We start from the raw sequence: 20851 nt of genomic DNA, 5'->3' as shown, positions 1-20851 counted from the left end.
TTGGCACACAGATAGATCTTCCTTTTATGTAGCTTTTTGCCATGCGAATCAGTGGAGACTCTCTCTGTACCGTGGGGAGTTGCAACTTAGGTCACCACCCTCTGAGACTTCAGTTCTGTATCGACTGTTCAGTTGTCAAGAATGTTTGACAATAAAAGGTTTATTTGCCTGTTTGTTATGACAACAGTGTTTTAATTTCTTTCCCATTGGTGTAAATGTTTACTTCACTAAACATCAGCCCATGTGTAGCATAAAAGCTGATGCTTTGTGTATCTAGAAGGGGTCTCAGCATCTCTTCTGGAGCTAACTCCAGACAAATATTAATTAAGCTGCTGTTGGGGTAAGCCACCGCGTTTCTTTAGTGCTATCATTTTAAAGTGTGTGTGTGATAGTTTCTAACTGCTTGCCTCAATGGTTTCTTTGTCATGGCTTGTGGCACGTCAGGCTGCTGGGTTTGTTGTCCCAAAACAAGGTTCATCTCCTTGCACTGTCTGTATCCAGGGCCTAAGTAGCTGTCAGCCGTTGTGCTGGATGCGATACCATTTCTCTGTTACACAAGACAAATTAACTCTTTAACAGAGTATGATCTTGTTCTGTTTTGCAGTGTGGAGGTCAGGTAATAAATTTGGCTAGCTTGCAGCATTAACGATTGGACTTGATGATCTTACAGGTCTTTTCCAACCTAAACAATTCTATGATCTGACCCAGATTGTCTTTAAAGTCGCTCGGAAGAAAGGAAACGGAGAATGTAAAAGCTTTGCTCATCGTGAAACCCTTGGGCCATGATGCGCACAGAACAGAGCGGCATCCTATCCTGAGCTGAGCCTCCCACCCATGCCAAAGTATCTCCAGGGTTCAGTGCTCCTGCCTTCTTTCGCTCACTTCTGTCACCAGCATTTCTTTTCTCTCGTGCTTTTCATTAGCCTGCTTTGCATTGGCAACCACGAGGCTGCCGCTGAGGCGTTTCATGGCTTAGCAAAGGCCTCAGCTTTTGTCATTTATAATCTGCACTGTATTTGCTCCTGGACCCTAATCCCGAGTTGCACTCTCATCCCTTACCCTTTTGTACTGCACAAACCCAGAACACAAAGTGCTTGCAGTTCAATACAGCATAATGTTCCCAGGGGACTGCTGTCCCCCATAGGCAATCCGGCTTTGTCTTGCAGCATCTATTTCACCATGTTTATTTAACAGCTGGGACCTTGTTAGTGACTCAGAGACACAGCTCCAGATGTTTATATCAAAACAGATTCCACCAATTCCTATGTATGTGAAGAAGACTTTCTAAAAAGTCGTCTTCAGGGGAAAAGACTTGGTAGCTGAGACTTCAGTGGAAGTAAGTGAAGGGTTTAAATACAGGGGAGAAGATGTCTCTGGGATGAACAAAGTCTGGAAAGATTTTGTGTTACGTTCTTAATTGGAAAAAAAATCAATTTATTTCTTGTCCAAGTTGCAGCCTTAATATCTTGGTGTTTGGGAAGGCAAGAAATCCCAGAGCTCTTTTGTAAATGAAAAATGAGGATATGACTTGGTTTCTGCATCTAAGAGGCAGTGGGATAGGTCAGGTATAGGGAAGGACTGGATCACGGGGAATCTTAAAGCAGGAGAGCAATGCATGTGGACTAGCCAGAGACAGACTCCTTGTATTTGTTAAATCAAGGATTTGTGGTAAGAAGTGCACCTTTGCATAAGCTGTGTGCTTGTACCATCACCTGGTGACCAGGTAGCCGCCAGAGCCAGTACTGAATACCTCCACTCTCTCCCTCTGCAATCCTTAGCATCGCTCATGGTGGTAATGTGTTATTTGGGGTTTTTTTAAATCATAAAGTACACAGAAGCAAAATTTCATTCCAGTTCCCCTTCTGCCTGCATTTGAGTAGTTTCTCTGGCCATAAGGGAGATGCACGCAGCAGTGGCTGTTCAGACCCACCTGCCCCGTGCGGTTCTCTAGCCGGTTTCTTAGTGCCGTCACTGAGCGCGTGGGTGTGCGTTTAAAGTGAGTGTTGAGATGCTCTTCTGAAAAGCCCCTCTGAAATCCCGGCTGCTGTGGCCTGCTTCCAGCCAGGAGCCAGTGATTCAGAACCAGGGTAGCCTCTGCAGTCTGCGAAGTCGCAGTCGAGTTTCTAGGAACAGGATCTCCTTCCTGTATTGATCACTGTGCATCCTCAGGGCTGTTGCAAGAAGAAAGGGTATTGCTGAGCTTGGGCAGCGGAGGAGGACACAAGCATGCTGTCCTGGGCATTATTGTTCTGCCAACACAAAATAGATGGCAAAATGTGAAAGAAAATGTTATGAAAGTTGTGTCGGTTTTTGCAATCAGATCCGAAGCCGCGGGGAAGCATTTGGTTCAGAGACTGGAAACAAAAGCAGCTGAGGCTCATGTGAAAACTTTCCAAGCCAGGAATCCTTTTGTGAAAGCTCAAAAACAACCCCCTTTCTTTTTGCTGTCTCTGGGCAGGCCCTGGCTTTCCGAAGCTGAGATTCATTGGTTTCGTAACGGAGTGCAGCGTGTTGGCTTGCAGTGGGCTTTTGTGTCTGGGACTGAAGAGGAGCAGCAGTGCGGGTCTTGGACATGGCTCTTGGCGAGGAAAGGAGGGGGTGGAGGCGAATATGATCCCACCGAGAATAGTTTGACACTTTTTTCCGCATTTTTATACTAATTTGTATTGTGGTCATGTTGGAAGTCCCAACTGAAATCACATCTTTGCTTTGGGCAAATATAGATGTGAAGCCCTTGCTGCAGAGGCTTTGCAATTCAGGGCAGGTGAGATGAGCTTAGAATTGTCTTCCCTTTCCAGAAGGGGTGAGGAAGTGTGAGCAAGAGGCCAGAGGTAACAGCAAGGAGCTGGGGAAGTGAGTTTTTGTGGCTGAAATCACACAGGGGATCTGTTGCAGAACTGAGCAGGAGCTCTTCAGCCTCGGACCACAGAGTTATTTTAGCTTCGGTCCGATTTTTATATCGCTGTGCACAGTCAAGTGGCTCCAGTGAAAAGCAGGGTGAGGTGGAAGCCAGAGCATTGAATCTAGGAACAGATGTACTACACTTCCTCCCCCTGCCCTCTGTACCCACCTTTAGCTTGCTTTCTGTTTCTTCACACCTTTCAAGGCTAAGGAGGCTTAACTCAAGCAGGAGAAAAATGCCTTAGTGCGTACTCCCTTAATGGAGTTTGTCTGTGCCAGATTGGATGTCTTTGATGAAAGCGAAGCTGCAGCTTGACGAATGAGGCCAGTGGCGATGGAGCAGATCCGCAAACTCCATGCATGGGGTCAGCAATGCAAGCAAAGCAAAGCAGCGCTCTGGAGAGCAGAAAGCAAAGGCGAGAGCTGATTCAACCTCAAGTATGTGGGTGGGATTGTTTCATAAGCAAAGGGGAGGTTGGAGATCCAGGTCTGAGTTATGCTAGTAGCTGAATTCTAAGACTTGGAGTTCAGGGGGAGTTAAAAAAAAAAAAAAAAAAAGGAAAAGGGCTGGCACATACATCTCCACAGCTGTTGGCCTAAATAGGTGGAAATTGCGCAAGGCTAGCTGGGAAGGGGAGGACTGTCCTGCATGAGCCATGAGAGTTAACTCTTTCTGGCCTTGGTCTGTCTCCTTGCTTTGTGGGTAGAAATCCTCAGCAGCATTTTTCCCTTGTATTGAGGAAGCTGAACTGTGGGTTTGGGCATAGTTTTCTCTCTCCCTGCTCTGTGTTCCTCAGCCTTAGACTGAGCAAGCTGTGTCCCATTGGCTTTGGGGCTTGGGCCTCTATTCCTTCCCGTAACGTGGGGTGCAACCAAGCCAGTTTTATTTCCTAGAGGTAGCATTGCTCTTTAGTGAACAGCTGCTTGGCTCCTGAAATACTCTTGAAGGCTCTGCATTAGGGTGGTTGATAGCTGAGGTGGGAGCTTGGCAGATGCGCATTCAGCTTCTGAGCTGGTTGCAGTTACCTGCTTTGTGATCCTCAGATATCCGTCAGAGGATTTCCCAGGTCTACCTTGGAGCTTCAGTGTATGGCTATAAGTAAAAGAGAATATGGGGAATAAGTAAAGTTAGCAGAGATGAGGTTTCCTTGTTGATAGGACAACTTGTTGTAGGTGTTTGTCTCCACGTGTACATAAAGCATGGAGACAGTGGTTTTAAAAAGTCTGCTCTAGCTATTAAGTATCGTTTGCTTCTGATTTTTATGTGGAGTCTGTTTTCACCATTAGCCCAGCTGCTCTACACGTTGGTGTTGGAAGATAAAATATAAGTCTGCCTGTATTTGCATTATTGAATACTCCCAGTGTAACAAAACCTCTGTAATGAAAGGAAACCATTCAAATCTGTTAAGAGTTATCGGGAGAAAGTTCTTGGCAGTCCTTTCTCCTTGAGAAACCTACAGTGTACTTATTTTGATCCTTTGTTCTTTAATCTTCCAATATAAAGCTGAGGTCTACAGCATGTTGAATTCTTCTCGGACGTTTTGTTGTTCAGACTGAGTGCAAACCCTCGAGTTGCTATATCAATAATTCTCTGCTCTAAACCTCCTCTCTGTGAGCAGAAAGGGCAATGGATATGGATTGGTTTTGCTCTTGGACAGATCATGAAAATGTCATTGTGTGCCGGTCTGCTATAGCTATCTGAAGATTGAAATACCCTTGAAGGAATGAAATGATGGTTATTTCTTGCTAGTTTGCTCACTTTTTTTTTTTTCCTTCCTTGGCAAATACAGGCAAAAAAACCCCATGACAAAAGAGTTGGATTCACTAAGACAGAGTCCCAAGTCAGAGCAGGATTTCTTTTTGTGTGTATGTCAGCATCTCTGGGGAGAGCGAGCGACGTGTCGTGGGACCTTTGTACTGAAGCCCGCAGTGCCTGAGGTATCGTGCTGGCTCTGACAGTGGTTTTTTGAGTCCGAGAGCAAGCCATTCAAGTTTGCACCTTATTTCTCACTCCTGTGAAATGACCAGCAAGGTCAAGTGGAAAAGACTTGCCCTAACACACAGCCTGGAAGTAGGAAACGCAGGCATCTCGAGTCCTGCCTGGGTCATGGGTACCACAGGAGGTTGGGGCACCCCAGGATCCTGTACCGGGACCCCAGCATCCCCACCCCTGCAGCGGTCAGAGCTCTGTTGGAAACAGATGGAGCAACTTGTTTTTATTTGCTAAGCTGCTGAACTAATTGCAAAAATAACAGGCAAATCATAACATCCCTAACAGTATTCCCAAGCTCTTTTTTCAAGAGTGTTTATTTTTTGCAACTTTGTGACTTCACTCTGCCCTTCTCTGACTCAGCCAGCTGGTTTCTTTCTTTGCCTGTTGCTCTGATACCATAAATCCTGGTAAGAGATTCTCAAATCCATCCAGGGTTTTTGAACATTAAAATATACCCTCTGGCTTGGGAAGTCTGCAAGATGCAGATGCTTGGAAGCTGCAGGAATGCAGCAGGGAAGAATTGCTGTGCGTTGCCCTGTTCGGATACTCTTTCCTCAGCATCTCTCTTTTGTTTTTGTGCAACACAGCTCCTTCTAGGCTGGTGGAGTGGGAAGGCGGAAAAAATCCAGATGTGCTTGATCAGAACGCGAGTGTTTTAGTGCTAGAGGATTGTTTAGCTGATGTTCCCTGCCGCAGGAGGGATCTTCATGTGGAGGTTAGAGCTGAGGCCTCAGGACACTTGGATGCGATTTCCTGCCCTTGTGGTCTTTGGAGAAGCAGTTTGTGCTCTCTGCATCTTTATTTCTCAATCTGCAAAAGGAGGCTGAGAATCATTGCTTTCTCCCCTCCTTTGAGTGCTCTGTTTAGCTTGGAGGCTTTTCAGATTTGTCACCACCTTCTATCTCTGTGAAGACCTCTGATGGTGCAGTAGTGAGAATAGTGATGTATTAACGATGACTAATAGGTGCAACGTGGGAATAATGGTTCTGCTGCTTTGTGGTAGAAGCATCAGGCAGATGTTTAACATCTGGAATAGCACTCTCTGATTCAAATGGAGTTAGCAACTGCTGTTGTGCAGCTTCCTCGCAAAACACAGGCATCTTGAACGTGTGAAATCACACTTTGTTCCGAACGCTCCTCCTCCTCTGTTGTGCCGTGGACCGGCTGCGGCCTCCGGCCTGTCTAAATTCAAGCGACATGGAAATGGCTGTCAAGTGAAAACCACGGGTGGATTTTAGCACGTTGCTGATGTCAGGTCTAGTCAGGGAAAATGTTCCATTTCAGTTACTTTAATATGCAGTAGGGCTGAGACTGATGTAACTACGTGTAGCGAACATGCTTAGAGCTTTATATAGGGTGGATATATCCTGCAGTCACAGACGGAGAAGCTTGCTTAGGCTGTCTCACCCACTTTCTCAGCTGTCAATGCAAATTTCCTCCTCAGTTACTATCTTTTCATGTGCTTTTCTAGTGCAATTTTAAGCTTTGGCTCTCTGTCCTTTGGGTTAATCCTTTTAATAGGCTTCTATTAAAAACACTTTTAGATCTTCAGCAGTCAAAGCTATTTCCAAATGGATTTCAGGCTTTGATTACCTCTTGTTTCCTGGGGAAGAAACTAAGGCAAGGTAGAGGGAGCAGAGAAACAAGGTGCTCTCTCAGGCAGCACTGGCCTGTAGCTCCAGGTAAACGTGCTTTCTCCATCAGGTGGAGAGCTGGAAACATTTAATAAACTGCACTGGAGGAAAAGTGAGTTTCAGGCATTGGAAACCAGCCTGGGGAGGCTTTCAATGCACAGAGGCTCTGCTACTTTTCTGACAGCACGTATGCAATATTTCAAGAGAATCTGCCAAATTCAGGAGCAACTCTTTGTATTGCAAATGGACTTCCCAGACTACACAGGGGGTGTACAAGTCTGCTCTTGCATCAGAGCCTTTGTCTGAGCACCTTAAAGTGTCTCAGATGTAAGAAACTTGGATGTTGTTGTGGTTTTGTTTTTTCTTCTTGAGGGCTACAAGAGCTTTCAAAACTGAAGCCCAAACTGTGAACCCTGTATGAGTAGCACTGTCCTGCTGGGTATATCACAAGGTCCCGTTTTCCAGGGTTACTGGGGGTCTCATTGATGTTCCAGCTGAGTTGCTGGAGGACTGAATTCCTGCAGCTGCAGGCAAAAGGAGGAATTGGTGATCTGGTTTGGTGTAAAACGAGGTGGTAAATGTAGACAACAAAAAAAGAAGGGGAAAAAAGAAAGAAGAAAAGGGGAAAAAAAGCCTTAAGTGACTTGCCCCAAAGTGGTGTGTCAGAGCTGTGGATGAGGAGATGCCTCTGCCTTGCCCTGCCCCAGCAGACTTTCTCTGCAGTTGGTTTCTGTTTGCCCGGGGTCTGTTAGTTGCATCAGTGTGGGTGAAGCATCTGGAGAATGGATGCACCACGTGTAATTTGCAGGACTCTGCACGTCCTACTGCGATCTCCGTGACTTCAATACCTGTGTGTGCCGCTGATCGGTATGCAGAGGCCTGTGTCTCTTTAAAGCTCTGGGCATTTTTCTTTTCCAAGTGATTGAATTTGAGCAAGGGGAGGGGAGGATTCCTCAGTTCTGATGTAACTGTTAGCAGAACCACGTGGGTTTATACATTTTTGACAAGAAAAAGTCTCCTGGAAGCAAGTTATAAAATTTTCAGTAGCTCTTTTGTAATTGCTTGCCACAGCGGATATTTTCCAGTCAGCCTTTGCTTTGGGTCCCCGCAAGGTTTGTTTGTTCAGTGTCCTCACGTAGGCTCCAAATGTGAAATCCATTCAACCTTCATGACTCATTTGCTGTACCAAGTAACGCTTCAGCTGGAGGAGGAACCCGGCTTGGGGAAGCAGCGAAATGCCAGTGTCAGCACATCGAGATCCCAGCTTTCACAGGTGGGAAAGGGATGCCCAGGGGCTTGATGAGAGCCCCCACGTCCTTCCCTGCCAGGGCTCCCACCTCTCTGCACCCTGCCAGCACTGAGGTGGCCCTAGCAAAGCTGAGCTCAGTTCACTTCCATAGTAGCTGAGACTAAATAAAGGTCACTGGGCTTCTGAAACAGGCACTTCAATGAATTCAAGTAACAAAGGAGGTTTGTTACACAGCTATTTGTAAAATAATGTGCGCTTCTTTTTTTTAAATGAGAAAAAGCATCCTCTTTCGCAGGATGGATTTGCGCAAGGTGGCAAGGTTGGTTTGCTTCCCTGTTGTGTCTTTTCCTAAGCAGCTCTTCCTTTCTGCCTCCCTCTGTTTAGCTGTAACCCTGAATTAGAACTGGGTTTGGTTCCTTACCTCAAAGCTCCACAACCAGTTTCCTTGCAAGCCAGCATCATTCGTGTTTCTTTTATGCTTACAGAACATGAACATCCAGGTGGAGGACATACGGATCCGTGCCATCCTCGCCACCTACCGCAAGCGGGTGCCTGTCACAGAGGGTTATGTGGAGGTGAAAGACGCAGGGACATGGAAGCAGGTCTGCGACAAGCACTGGACCATGAAAAATTCCCGAGTTGTCTGTGGCATGTTTGGATTTCCGAGTGAGAGGAAATACAACACCAATGTCTACAAGTAAGAGCAGAGCTTTGTATGAGACAGAAGCATGTTTCTTTGAACACTTGGGGCCTTGTTCAAAAATGCAAATTGTCAAATGACACTTGAGACCTTGAGGTAGAAAAACCTCCAACTGCTTCATTCCTTCAGATCAGATTTTCCTTCTGTGTAAATATTTGAAATGTCAAGCATTTCCTTGTGCAGACAGGGGAGTCGTTTGATCTCACCGTTCTGGCTGAAGACCTAGTACAGTATCAGTTGTAGAATTTGATAGGTCCTATAGTAGGAGATGTGGACAGTCAGCCCAAGAAATCTTTTTTCTTTCCAGCTGTAGCACAGTCATTACCTTCACCAGGGAGAGGTTTAGGTTCTGTCTTGTGTGCAAGGGATGGATGTGAGCAAACTGATCATACTCTTACAGTAAACCTATCAGCTGCAAGCAAATCTAACCGCTTATCCTATCCCTCTGCAGAAAGCCAGCTGTAGGAGCAGTTCTGGTGTGTGCTGAAAGCTCCAACCGAGTACTCTTGGAATAAAACATGCCTTTGTTGTGCTTTGTTGCCCAGGTTCCCCCTTCCCGCTACTGCATGCAATTCCTGGTCTCTCACCTCTTGTGACGTGTTCATCCATGTTTACCAACCTCTCTGGCTCTCACGGAGGCTCACCGCCCATGGTTCATGGGTGTCCAGCTGCCAAATCACCCCCCTAGAGCAGTCCGCCCAGGGGAATATTTCCCAGTAAATCTCCCACTGTTGTTAACCCCAGTTCAGATCCTTTTGCACTGGCAATTCCTCAGGGTCCCAGGCTGGAAGAGCTGCCAGCCACCTCCAACTGTATGACTTGCTCTGCCCATTAAAATATGAGGGGGGGGAAAAATAGTGATCCACAGGGAGAATGTTGTGTCTCCTAGAGCTGCAAGCTGATCAGTTTAGGCTGCGTTTCCTGTTTCTTGAAAGCCGGGAGCTCTAGTCTTTTTTGTTGTCGTTGCTTCAACTTGCATTTTGTCACCAGCCTTCATCACAGACATGGTTCTTCCTACACTGTTCCCTAGAAATAACACCCTAAAGCAGATGCAAAATAGTTTAAGTGAAATTTGGTCTTGTTTCTTTCCTACACTGTGACCTGTGGAGTGGGAAAGCGTCAACTGGTTAGGGGGAGAACTGAATTCTCCAGGCAGGAGTTGCGGTTTTCCTGCCTGGTCCTTTTGGCCTGTGCAATTGCTATTTCCGAAAGCTCCCTCTGGAACTGGCTGGCCACGTTTCATTTCTTTCATTAGCAAGATTGTGATCAATTGAAGAGGTCCTTGGGTTGGAATAGCGTAAAGCCACATAGCAGCACAAAGAATATAAAATAAATAACCCAAGTGGAATTCTGTTTTCAGGCTTCCCAGGGAGATGAGCAGTGAATTAATAATTGCTACTAGGCAGACTCGAGTTTTGCCCTGGACACCAGTTAGAGGATTGTTTGCTCCCACCAGTGCAGCGTGTCTCCATCAAACTCAGTTCTGAGATTCCCATCCCCTGCATCAGAGCAGGAGGGCAGAGTAAATTACCTCTAGTAAGACAAAGGAGATTTTTCCTGCTTCTCAGTCCTGGTGTTTCCAAGAAAAGCATTAACTTTAGCAGCTGGAGCCATCTGCCTTAAATAAAAGGGTGCTTGGTAATTGTCCTGTCTCTTGCAATAGTACACGTAGAGATGGAAAAACTGAGGCACAGTTATTCAGCATAATTTTCGATGATGTTGAAAATCCCATTCACCAGAGCTGGAGATATGAATATGCAGTGCTTACAAATACCAGGCTGCTACTGAGCAGACACGTTGCTGAAGTAGCCTCAGTGCCCTAATACCTCCCTCATCTTTGCTTGTTTTCGGCAAGCAGTAACGGCTTGCTGGGCTGCTGCACCCACAGAAGGATGTTTTGGAAAATATGCTGAATATTATCCCAGGTTGGAAGAAGATGGGATGTCATTTTATTGGAGGGAAGAGACTTGTAAAACTTTGTCAGCTAGACAGTTTTGTTTGGTTAGCATAGTTTAAAAAGCTGTGGTTTTTCTTAGGGCATTTGCCTTTGTGCTTTGTGTTACTGGTAGATGCATCATGTACAACCAGCATTGCTGGTAACCTTGCTGGTGAGGGAAACCTCCCAGTTCTGGGTTGGGAACTTCACAAGTGATCTTTGCTTTCATGATCAAGGCACTGAAATGACGACCACTGTAATCTGCTCTCTGCTTTGTCCCACACACTTTCTGGTCGTGTTTTGTCTTGGAGAGGGAAGAGTTCATCTCTGGCTGGTCACTTGAACTAAACCCTCTCTGCAAGGGAGTGTGAAGCCTCAGAAAGGTTTTTCTCATTTCTTGAGCTTTGCCCTCCCTGATTCCTAAATACCATTCTCCCAAGAGCAGATCCTTTCCCGCTCCTGTTCCGCAGCTGGGAGACAGGCTGGAATTAGGTTTCTGCCCCCCTTCCCACGTCCCTGCCAGTCCCACTCCCCACAAACTACAGCTTTGCCTGCTGAGCTAGCTGATACTCTGCTCTGCTTCTGCACAATGGTGGGAGGTGAAATGATTTGCAGATGGATCTCGCTTGAAAGAAAACAACTTAGTTCATTGTTGTCCCGGTGCCAGGGTTTTATTCCTGAATGTAACTTAGACTCTGCAGTTGACAGCACGATTTATGTTAGGAAACGAAACAAATCTCAATGTTGTTTCCATGTTCTTGTTCATTCTTCAAAGTGATTTTATATAGGCACCACTTGTTAATTCCTCCTCCCAACTCCTGCTCTGGTTGAGAAAGCAGAATAGAATTAAATGCATTTTGCTGATGGGGAGAGTAGAAGTTTGTGACCAGAGATGCCTAAAGCAGAGAGTGAGACCTGATGCCTTCTCGAGGCCTTATAGCTTGGGATGGAGGAGTTCAGCAGTTCCGGGATATTTTGTTCAATGTCAGGCTAAAAAGCATCTCCCAGTTTAAGCAGTCTGCTCATACCATTATAAAGCTGGTCAGATGTGTGAGGCAGTTAATCACTTCTACGCTTGTAGTAGAAATCATCATGGTTTGGGTTTTTCCGAGCAAAGCCAAGATCTTGAGGGCTTTGGTAGTAGGTGGCAGGTCTGGCTTCTCTTCTGCCTCCTTGAGGCTGAAGATAGCAAACTTGTTAACTTCAGTAAATGCTTGAAGAATTTGTTGAGTGTAGAAGTTGCTCTTAGCACCAGAAATGTATGCTCACACCCTCGAAGAGGAGTTATTCAGCCTCCGTTCAGTGTGTTACGGGTGAATTTTCCCGGCATGTATGTGTGTAATGATTTGTTTTCTGCTCTCCTTGAGTGCTCTCTTGACACGTTCTTACATAGCAAGGTTGCTTTAGCTAAACCCTGAGCCACTTCCCACAGCCCTTCGTCTTAACCTGTGTCTTTGTTTAAACCTTATGTGATGAAGGTCCATCTCTCCTCACCCGTGTTAATGGTTTGGACTCCAACTTGACCTAGAATTAGTTAAACTCTCCCAGCATGACTGTTCACTCGCACCTCTGATCAGAGCAGCATTGCTCTTGGTTTATACCAAGGCCAGTGAGAGGTGGGTTGTACCCTTTCTGTGTTAAAAAGTAAGTAGCAAGAATGCCCTCGGTTTCTATCTGTAAAGATCATCTGTATTCTATTTCTTTTTTTTATATATATTTATACACACACACACACACATATATATATTTGGTCTGGGGAAACAAGGTGGGGCTTTCTCTGGCTATTTCTCCCCAGCCTGCTAAGGGCTGTTAATACCAACCAGATGTTAATGCCTCATGAAATTTCCAGGATGAGGTCATTGTTTGCTATTATAAGGCATCCCCATAATTACTTCTCTGAGACAGGCAGTGTTTCTTGTCTGCTTCGGAGTTCATGGAGCTCTCCGCACATGTCTGTGGAGGGCCCTCAGTGAAAATCGTCCTTCAGGTTCTCACTTCCATACTGAAAGGTCACAGACTGGAAGGGCAGTGGAGCAGAGCTGGCTCGTGCTAGGAGAGCACGGAGCAGCCTCAGTGAACGCAGGCAGCTCCGGGTGCTCTCCAGTCTGCCCCGTCGCTCTGTGCTCCGAGAGCAGTTAACGTTCAGGTGGGACCTGGGCGCTGAGCTCCAGCAGTCCAAGGGCAGAGGCTTTTGTGGCTTTTTGGTAGACGCGTAGTATCCTGCGTAGTTTAATTAAAAGGGACAAAAATCTTCAAGGTTTGGTCCAAATTGAACCAGATATTCTAACTGAGGAGTGCCTGGCACTTTCTGCCTGCATCCTCCCTGGTTTTACTTTTTTATTTTTTTAAATTTTTATTCCCCCTTCGTATTTCCCCATTCATTTTCTGTTGTTTTGGGGTCCCTGACAGCTCTGGTTTGACGGACTTAGAGTTTGACAGCCAGCATTTTGCCCACAGCACAGGCGGGTTGCCTGTCGCTGCTCCATCCTCCATCCCTTCCAGCACAGCGTTTACTCCCCATCATGAGATGCAATTGCATCTCTATCTCCAGCCTGGCTGCATTTGGCCCTAACCTCAACACAGATAAATTTGTTTCCAGAAAGGATTAGATGGTGGCTGTGAGCCATGTGAGCCTAGAGAACTGCTGAGCTTGTCAGCAAGGCTTAGAAAGCAGAAGGGGATAGTCCCCTCAAGCATCTGAGACCGTGCAAATTAGCCCACGCAGGACCACCAAAGGGTATCAGCTGGGAAAACCTCAACCTGTCCAGTTTATTTTCAAACCAACAACCTCTGAAAGGCTGTTTGTCCCTTTGCTGGATCTTGTTCAGGCTCTCTGTCCTGCAGGGATGTGCTACAGTTAATCGGACTTGGTGCTTTTTCTCCCAGCAAGTTCCACCCACCTCGCTATGCCATTTCTCACAGCTAATCCTTGGATGGCCAGGGCTGCATGGCAGCTTGTCCTGGAATAAGGAGCAGCACGGGGATCTCACAAAGCCACGTCAAGATCACAGCAGGGCGTTGGCTCCTCTGCGTCTTGACTTTTTTTTAACTCAACATCTAACATCTCCCTTTTGATGATGATCTGACCTATATTTTTATTGATTATTTTAGCTCCAATGCAGTCATCTGATGGCCTTACAATGCAGTTAGGATGAAGCGGGATTACTTTCTTTTCTCAATTTATCACACATGCCCCTTCCCCCTTAGGAGTCCCTGGAGCAACTCCAGGCAAGTGCTACAGTTTGGGAGCGAGAAGCAGAAACTGCCGCCAATCTCCTCTGCTGTGAACATGTCATCAGGGGAATTGCTCTTGCGCTCGGAAATTGCTTTCAGGCCCACAGTTGTTAACACTGCAGCTTTGAAAGAAGCTGGAGAGCCGTGGCTTTTTCCCAGCCTGCCATCTTCTCCCAGCTGATAGGTGATGGCCAGCAAAGAGAACAGCTCATTTACGGGAGAGGTCTTTTGGGGGTCTTTCTGAGATGACCTAGTTACTCCCGAGTGACACCTTAACAGAGAGTCATTGTGTGTATGAATGGATCAGCCTTCAAATAATGCTCTTCAATCCTCATTTTATTTCAGAGTGGGTTTGTTTTTTTCCCCAAATGTAGCTGCATCAGTGCAGTTTTTATGGATTCCTAACTTTTATTTTCCTGTTCCCTTTTATTCCTTTAAGGATGTTTGCCAGCAGAAGGAAGCAGCATTACTGGGCTTACTCGATGGACTGCAGTGGGAATGAGGCTCATGTCTCCAGCTGCAAACTGGGCAATCACCTCAACATGGATGCAGAGAAGAACGCAACGTGTGAGAACGGGATGCCCGCAGTAGTCAGCTGTGTCCCCGGACGCGCCTTTGCCCCCAGCAGCCACAGTGGCTTCCGAAAAGCCTTCAGGCAGGAGGTGAGCAGGGAGCAACTGCAACCCGTCAAATAGGAAAAGCCTGGGGGTAACAGTTCATCACCTGTATGCCTGTAGCCGCAAACCAGCCTGTTGTGCAAATGTCCTCTCTTTGTATTCCTTTCTGACAAGCCCAGCTGAGTTTTTGTTCTCAGAGTATGTGGTACCTTGCCTCAGTCTACAGGCTCAGAAGGATGGGAGGCTGGCTCGCTGCTGCAGCTGGCAAAGCTGCGAGCAAGTAGTAAGAAAATACATTTGTCACGTTTCGGAGCTGTTCTGTTCAAGCCAATTGAATGCATGCCCAGTTGCTGCCGGGCTTTGCTGTTTCACAGTCGCTTAAATGCTGCTGGGTTGTTTTTCCTGCGGAGGTACAAGGGTAGTAAGCTGGCATTTCTGCTACCCCTCTATCTTCTGCAAAGAAATGCCCTGAGAGACTGGGAAAACCTGGCCTACAGAAAAGGTTGAAAAAGTAGTGTTTGTTTAGTCTAGCAAGGAGAGGGCCGAGTGTAGCGTAAAAATTCTAAGATATGCAAAAGGCTGTTATAAAATAACCCTGGAGTCAGTTGTTCACGGTATCAGTGGCACGACTGAACGTGAAAGAACAGCTTAACTTGCAGCAAGTGTGGTTTAGGTTGACACTAACGGAAATTTTCTAGCTGTAAGGTACGTGCAGCCTTAGGATACAGCGGTGATCTCAGGGTCTGGAGGCCCTTAGTGCTGGGTGAGAGGTTGTTTTTGCAGGGTGCCTTAGGTGCTTTGGATCTAGCCTATAGCCCTAGGCTGCAGCCTGCGTCCCCCAGCCCTCTGTGACTTTAGGAGAGGGCTTTCTCTTGGCACCTGAGAAGACCCCAGACTACAGCTCCGAATGCTGCTGTAGTGGGAACAGTGCAGTCCTGTCGCTTCTTCTGCACTTCTCTGCATGAGAGCTTGCAGGATCTAGGCCTCAAAGGTGAAAGGTCTTGTAAATCATTACTAATCTTCTGAGCCATGCACACTGCCAAGTAATTCCTTAAGCCTTTGTGTAGGCTTTGGATGTCCTTCGTGTGACCCCAGCCTGGAGAACTGAATATGCTTCCAGTTTTAAAAGTTAAGGGTTCCCATACGTAAGGCTCGGCTCCCACCGCAACAGCACATCTGTCCAGTGCAGCAGTAATTGGCAGGTCTCTGCTTGGTACTGGGGAAAGCTGTGAGCGACGTATTGTCAATGACTAATAGAAATGTAAGAATAGAAATTAACGGAACTAGACCTGCCACTCAGCTGTGTATTTCTGACTGCAATCTGTCAGATCACTTATTCCACTCGTCGTAACTGCAGCGGCCGGACAGGTTATACATGGCTTGTTCCACGTTGGTGGTCTCTGTTAACCCAGGACCCCCCGTCTGGAGATCTGTACAGCAAATGAATCCATAGCGGCTGATCCACAGGCAGCAGGTGGAGGAGAGCAGTGTGCTGGCTGGGTCGGCGCAATTCCCGAGGCTCCTATAAGGCTCCCAAGAGATGTGGTGTGACTGCTGGGCGGTTGCACGTCCAGCTGCCCCTGTGTGCAGCAGCACTTCTCTGCTGCAGAACTGCTCGTGTGAAAAAGGCTTCTAAATCCAAGCACTAAAACTGCAGAGAATGAGATGTCTCTCTTTGTTCTCTGCCCACGTACAGGGACGTAAGAAATGTGTCTATGCGTACCATAAGTCTTAGAAATAAAGATGTCCTTTCATCCAGCGCTCTTAGCCTTTTGTATTATTTGGTGGTTGTTTTAAGGTGCCTCAGGGAATGCTTTTTAGGTCACAACTTACCTGCAGCCACAGTTGTAAATAAGAGCTACAAAGGAAGGATGCTGCTTTGTTCCGAGGCAGTGGTAACACCACTTCTGTCTGTGTCTTCCAGCAGCCACTGGTGAGGCTGAAAGGAGGAGCCAACACTGGCGAAGGACGAGTTGAAGTGCTGAAAAATGGGGAGTGGGGAACAGTTTGCGATGATAACTGGAACCTGGTGTCGGCCAGCGTGGTCTGCCGAGAGCTGGGCTTCGGGAGCGCCAAGGAAGCAATAACGGGCGCAAGGCTCGGACAAGGTAAGAGCAGCAAGAGCTCCAGGGACCGTTTGTGCCTTGTCCACCTCCGAGAACCCTTTCATGATTCAGGGCAGAGCGTATTTTTACTGGGATGTTTGGTTTGGGGACCAGGAATTTATTCTCTACCCTTAATAAGTCTCTTGAGTCAGGAGCTTGAGGCTGAACTGGAATATGTGACTTAAAAAGATATTCAAGATTCCTTGAAAGAAGCCTAGTGATGATGAGTTTAACCTTTCCCTCAGACAGCTGTTCCAGTAATTACTTTGTTATCATGTCCCTTGCTCTCAAGTTCTCCTTACGAGTTTGCTAGGTTCACATCGTGGTGTAATGCGTTACTAGAAGGTTCCTGGCAAAAAGGGTCCTGGATCTAGACTTCAAAAGCTCTCCAGTTTAAGACCAGAACATTAATTTAGCCCATTATAAATAGAAGGGCATTTGAACAGTTCAGAGCCAGGTTTGGGTTTGGATTTCCTGTATTTGGGAGCTGGTTTAAATCCCAAACTGTGGTAAACAGTAACTCAGAGCCTAATGTACGCCCTCTCAAACCACCTTCTGATTCACACGCCTTGCTCCCATAGTGTAAACCCAAAGAAAATGACACCAAACCAAACCCTTTATTATGAGACTAGATGAACGGAGGAAATTTCTTCAGCCCAACGTGGCTTGGAGAAGGGGAGGAAAAGTAACAACACGTGTAAAGCACAGTGGTGGTGTCCAGAATCTGGAAAGCTTTAAAATGTGACCTGTCCATTGGATTTGCCAAAAAAAATCTTGCGGTGAGATGCAGGGAGGCTGCTGATGAGCTTAGCTGCATCTAGGAAACAGCAGCATCACGATGGGGGGGAAGTGGCTGCCACGTGAGGGAGGAGAACACGCCGTTCCCTGCCACCTCCCGCAGCCGCGGTCTGGAAACTCTCAGTAGCAGCTGCCGATTCCCACACGTTTTCCTTTCTTTTAACATTAAACGCTGGCAATCAATCGGTGCACCCTGTCAAAACTGTCCTCGGGGATGACAGCAGCCAGATCGTCACGTTGTGGTAGGAAAAGCAGCTCTCTTGGCCCAAACTCACCTCCGTGCTCCCGTTGCACAGGGCAGTCTCATAGCTGTTAAACTGTGTCCACGTGCGTGTTGATGCTTTGCTTTGTTACAGCTGCATCTCGGTGAATTTGTGTGTTCAAAGACTAATTTGAAGGACCGGTCTCGTCATTGCTGTGGTGGAGATGTAATTTCACAGGGTAAAACACATAAAGATGGGCTACGTGTTAAATCAGCGTGCGGTGTCTAGGAGTCCCAGTTTAAGACAGTGCCCTGTGGGAGATGAGTGCCTACCGCAAAGAGTTCAGGGTATGGAGAAGATGATTTATTCTCCCTGGGCAGCTGAGACCCTGATTAAATAATTTACCTTTATTCACACAAGAATTGTCTGAAAGGAAGATGCTAAGCCCAGAGCTCCCGAGTGCGTTGTCCGCTGCAACGTCCTTGGAGGGAGAACATAGAATAAATCCTCAAGCAGTAGGTGAATGTATATGTTGGATATACAGTCCTAATCCTGTTCTTATGCTCAAGGGAATGGCATGGGAGGAAATATGATTTTTATCACCATATTTCAGCACATAGAGCAATGCAGCTTGGCTACATTTCAGTGCCCATGACAGCAGTACTTGCTGCCTCCATGTATCATAAAAGAATTTCCCCGAGAAGAGCAAATGTGCCGGGGTTACGTGGATCAGCGCCGTGGCCCTGCCCTCTCGCTTGGTCACTTCACTGGTATGACTTTGTCGGGCTGTTTCAGTGGAGAATGTCGGACTGGATCCATCCTGCATTCTTGGTGCATCACCCTCCAATTCTGGTCAGCACCAAGGCATTCCTCCTACTCCAACTGTTCAGCAGCTTGCAAAATGCCTAGATCAGTGTCACCATTTCCAGATGTAGACCACAAGCAAGATTTTAATAAGAGAGAAGCAAAAAAAGGCTAGAAACACATTCCCCAGCAGCCTCGGTCTGCTCCCACGTTGTACAGGTCTTGTGTGATGAGCGGATACGGGGCTGGCCAAAGTACTAAGGTGCGAAAGGTGGCCAGAGCCAAATTAATTCTGTGGGTGAGGTTGAACCCAATACGTTTACATCTCTGCCTTTGTTCTGCTGTTGTCAGAAGGTGGCTCTGGGGTACATCCTGACTCGTTCCACCACACAATCATGAAAATATGCTAAAGAGATTTCCACCCCCCCTTTTTTTCTGTTTTCCCTGGGCCTCAGCAGAAGTCTGAGGAGGTGAAGGGTTCACCAGACAAGATCATTAAACTGTCACCCACGGTTAGGTCTCTGAGTCAGAGGTGTGCTGGCTGCCACGCAGAGTTAGAAAGGCTCCAGATGGCAGCAGGAAGAGGTTTTTAAGCAAAGGGATCCCACCTACTGTTAATAAACCAATTACCTTTTCCTGCCTTCCAGAGTCAGCTCTTTGCTTTGAACTAAAAGGAGCAAGCTCGAAGTTGGGTAAAATTTTCCTTTCCAGAGGAGTGAGCAAAAGAGGGTTTGTGGTGAGGCTGCTGGTTGGAGCCTAGTTGGCAGTTCTATCACTGTCTAACTTAAGGGCAATTTTTGTCCTCTCTGGGTTCGGATGAAGGAACGGAGCCGGCATCCAGGATGTCATTTCCAGGCTCTGGTCTCTGCTGATGTGAATGCTCCGAGACAGGTACAGCTCTCTGGCTCTGCGGAACCCTCATCACTTCTGCTGTGATGAGAATAGTGTTGCAGGAATGAAGAATCAACAGTCGCTGTCAGAAATGGTAAGAAAACAGTTGCTTTTCTATCTCCGGTACCCAGATGGGCCAGCCTGGCCTCCGGCAGCCTACTGCTGTGTGCCGTGCACCCCGACAAAGGGAACTCCCCACTGAGCGCTGAGTCCTAAATCTAGTGTGGGTCAACCTCTTCCAGCTGGTGGAAGGAGCTGGGGATGGGTATCGCTGAGTGGATGCTGCTTTCTTGGAAACATCTTCTGTGGCTTTTGCCTTTCATCGCCACCATCATCATGGTGACCGGCGATGGGCATGCCTGTGGCTCAGGAGTGCCTGGCCGAGGGTTGCAGCGAGGCAGCACAGCATCTGCCAGCGTTTTGATTACACTGAGTCCCGAGGGAACACGTTGACAGCAAAGTTCAGGAGTGTTTTTATTCTTAGCCTCCCATCTCTGAAAGCTTCCTAGAAACTGCTGGAGACCCGAGGTTTTACATCTGCTACTTGCAGGGATCTCCTGTCAACGCTATCCGGTGTGTTTCCATCAGTAATTACTCATGGATTATATGGGCTCCAAGAAAGACTCCGGTTGTTCTGTAACGAAGATCATCTGCTGGAACCTCTGATTTGTGTGTCACCGCCAAAACTTCTTTGTAACCAGCTTTGGGCTCAGTTTGGAAACCGGACCCGAGAGCTTTACAGGCAGGATTTTTGCCTTCTCATATATACATCTCCTCTTGCTGCGTCCCTTTGGTAGAAGGGACAATTCTTTGCTGCCACTTGCCCAGGGAAGAACCAAATTATTCAACTTGGCTCCCAGCACCTTGAGACCGTTCTCTGCAGTAGGAAATGGCGTTCACTCTCTTGTTTCCATCGGTGGTGCCGGAGTCTGTACCCACCCAAAGCGTTTCACTGACTTCTCGCGCATCCCTGTGGTGGTATGTTTTGTTGTCCCAGCAAACGTGTCTATATCCCGTTTAAATGTCAGGGCTTGATTGGGAGCAGGTTCCAGCATATAGACCCAGCCAAAAGGTCATAATTCGCGAATTCCTCCAGCTGAAGTTTGTAAATTATGTAACAATGGAAACTTGGCTTTTTCTGTGGTGCTAAAGTCCCAGAGACTACTGGAAAGAATTTAACAGTAAAATTATTAATAATAATCTTGTAGCTTTTTGTTTTATTTTTACAAGAAATCGCTGGAATTTTTTTCAGGATTACCGTGTTTTGAATGCTAGAGGCTAGCGTGATGTCTGCAATGTATTAATAAACTGTTATTGGATATTTCTTCACCACACAGTAGCGTGGGCAGAAGGTAAGGCCTCTCTCCTTTTTTCTCCCTTTCTTCCCCAAGGCATGGGTCCAATTCATCTAAACGAAATTGACTGTACAGGCTTTGAAAAATCAGTCACGGACTGCAAGTTCAACATGGAGTCACAGGGCTGTAACCACGAAGAAGATGCTGCCGTGAGGTGCAACGTTCCAGCGATGGGTTTCCAGAATCAGGTGAGAAGCCAAGTGATCCGGATGCGAGCGAGCGTAGCGAGGCGCGTTCATCCTGGAGCATCCTCTGCCCTCCCTTGCGGTGCGGGGCGTCTGGGTAGGAATCGTTTCACCTAAGCCGTGCCTATTCAGTTTAGGTTTAAACATCTGTGTTGCATTAGACAGGAGGGTGAATAAGGGTGATGTACCCTTTTTGTACTGAGCTTTGAGCTCCTCCAAGCACGACAGGGGCTTATGAATGGGCGA

At 47.0% G+C, this 20851-nt stretch overlaps 1 protein-coding gene across 2 annotated transcripts in view; it reads left to right on the top strand.

Annotated features, from left to right (window-relative positions):
• LOXL2 (lysyl oxidase like 2) overlaps nt 1-20851 on the top strand; it is a 54297-nt gene that overhangs the window by 19607 nt on the left and 13839 nt on the right. Inside the window, exons 4-7 of one of the 2 annotated variants that reach the window (XM_010302964.2) lie at nt 8263-8474; nt 14087-14309; nt 16189-16372; nt 20457-20608. In XM_010302964.2, coding sequence (XP_010301266.2) covers nt 8263-8474; nt 14087-14309; nt 16189-16372; nt 20457-20608 — 771 coding nt within the window. The remainder of the gene's footprint in view (nt 1-8262; nt 8475-14086; nt 14310-16188; nt 16373-20456; nt 20609-20851) is intronic. The other variant, XM_075736703.1, reaches the window with a different exon arrangement.

Source organism: Balearica regulorum, chromosome 27 (genome assembly GCF_011004875.1).
Source record: "Balearica regulorum gibbericeps isolate bBalReg1 chromosome 27, bBalReg1.pri, whole genome shotgun sequence".
NCBI lineage: Eukaryota > Metazoa > Chordata > Aves > Gruiformes > Gruidae > Balearica > Balearica regulorum.
The sequence above is the reverse complement of the archived record's forward strand: the minus strand, read 5'-3'. Positions and strand labels throughout refer to the sequence as shown.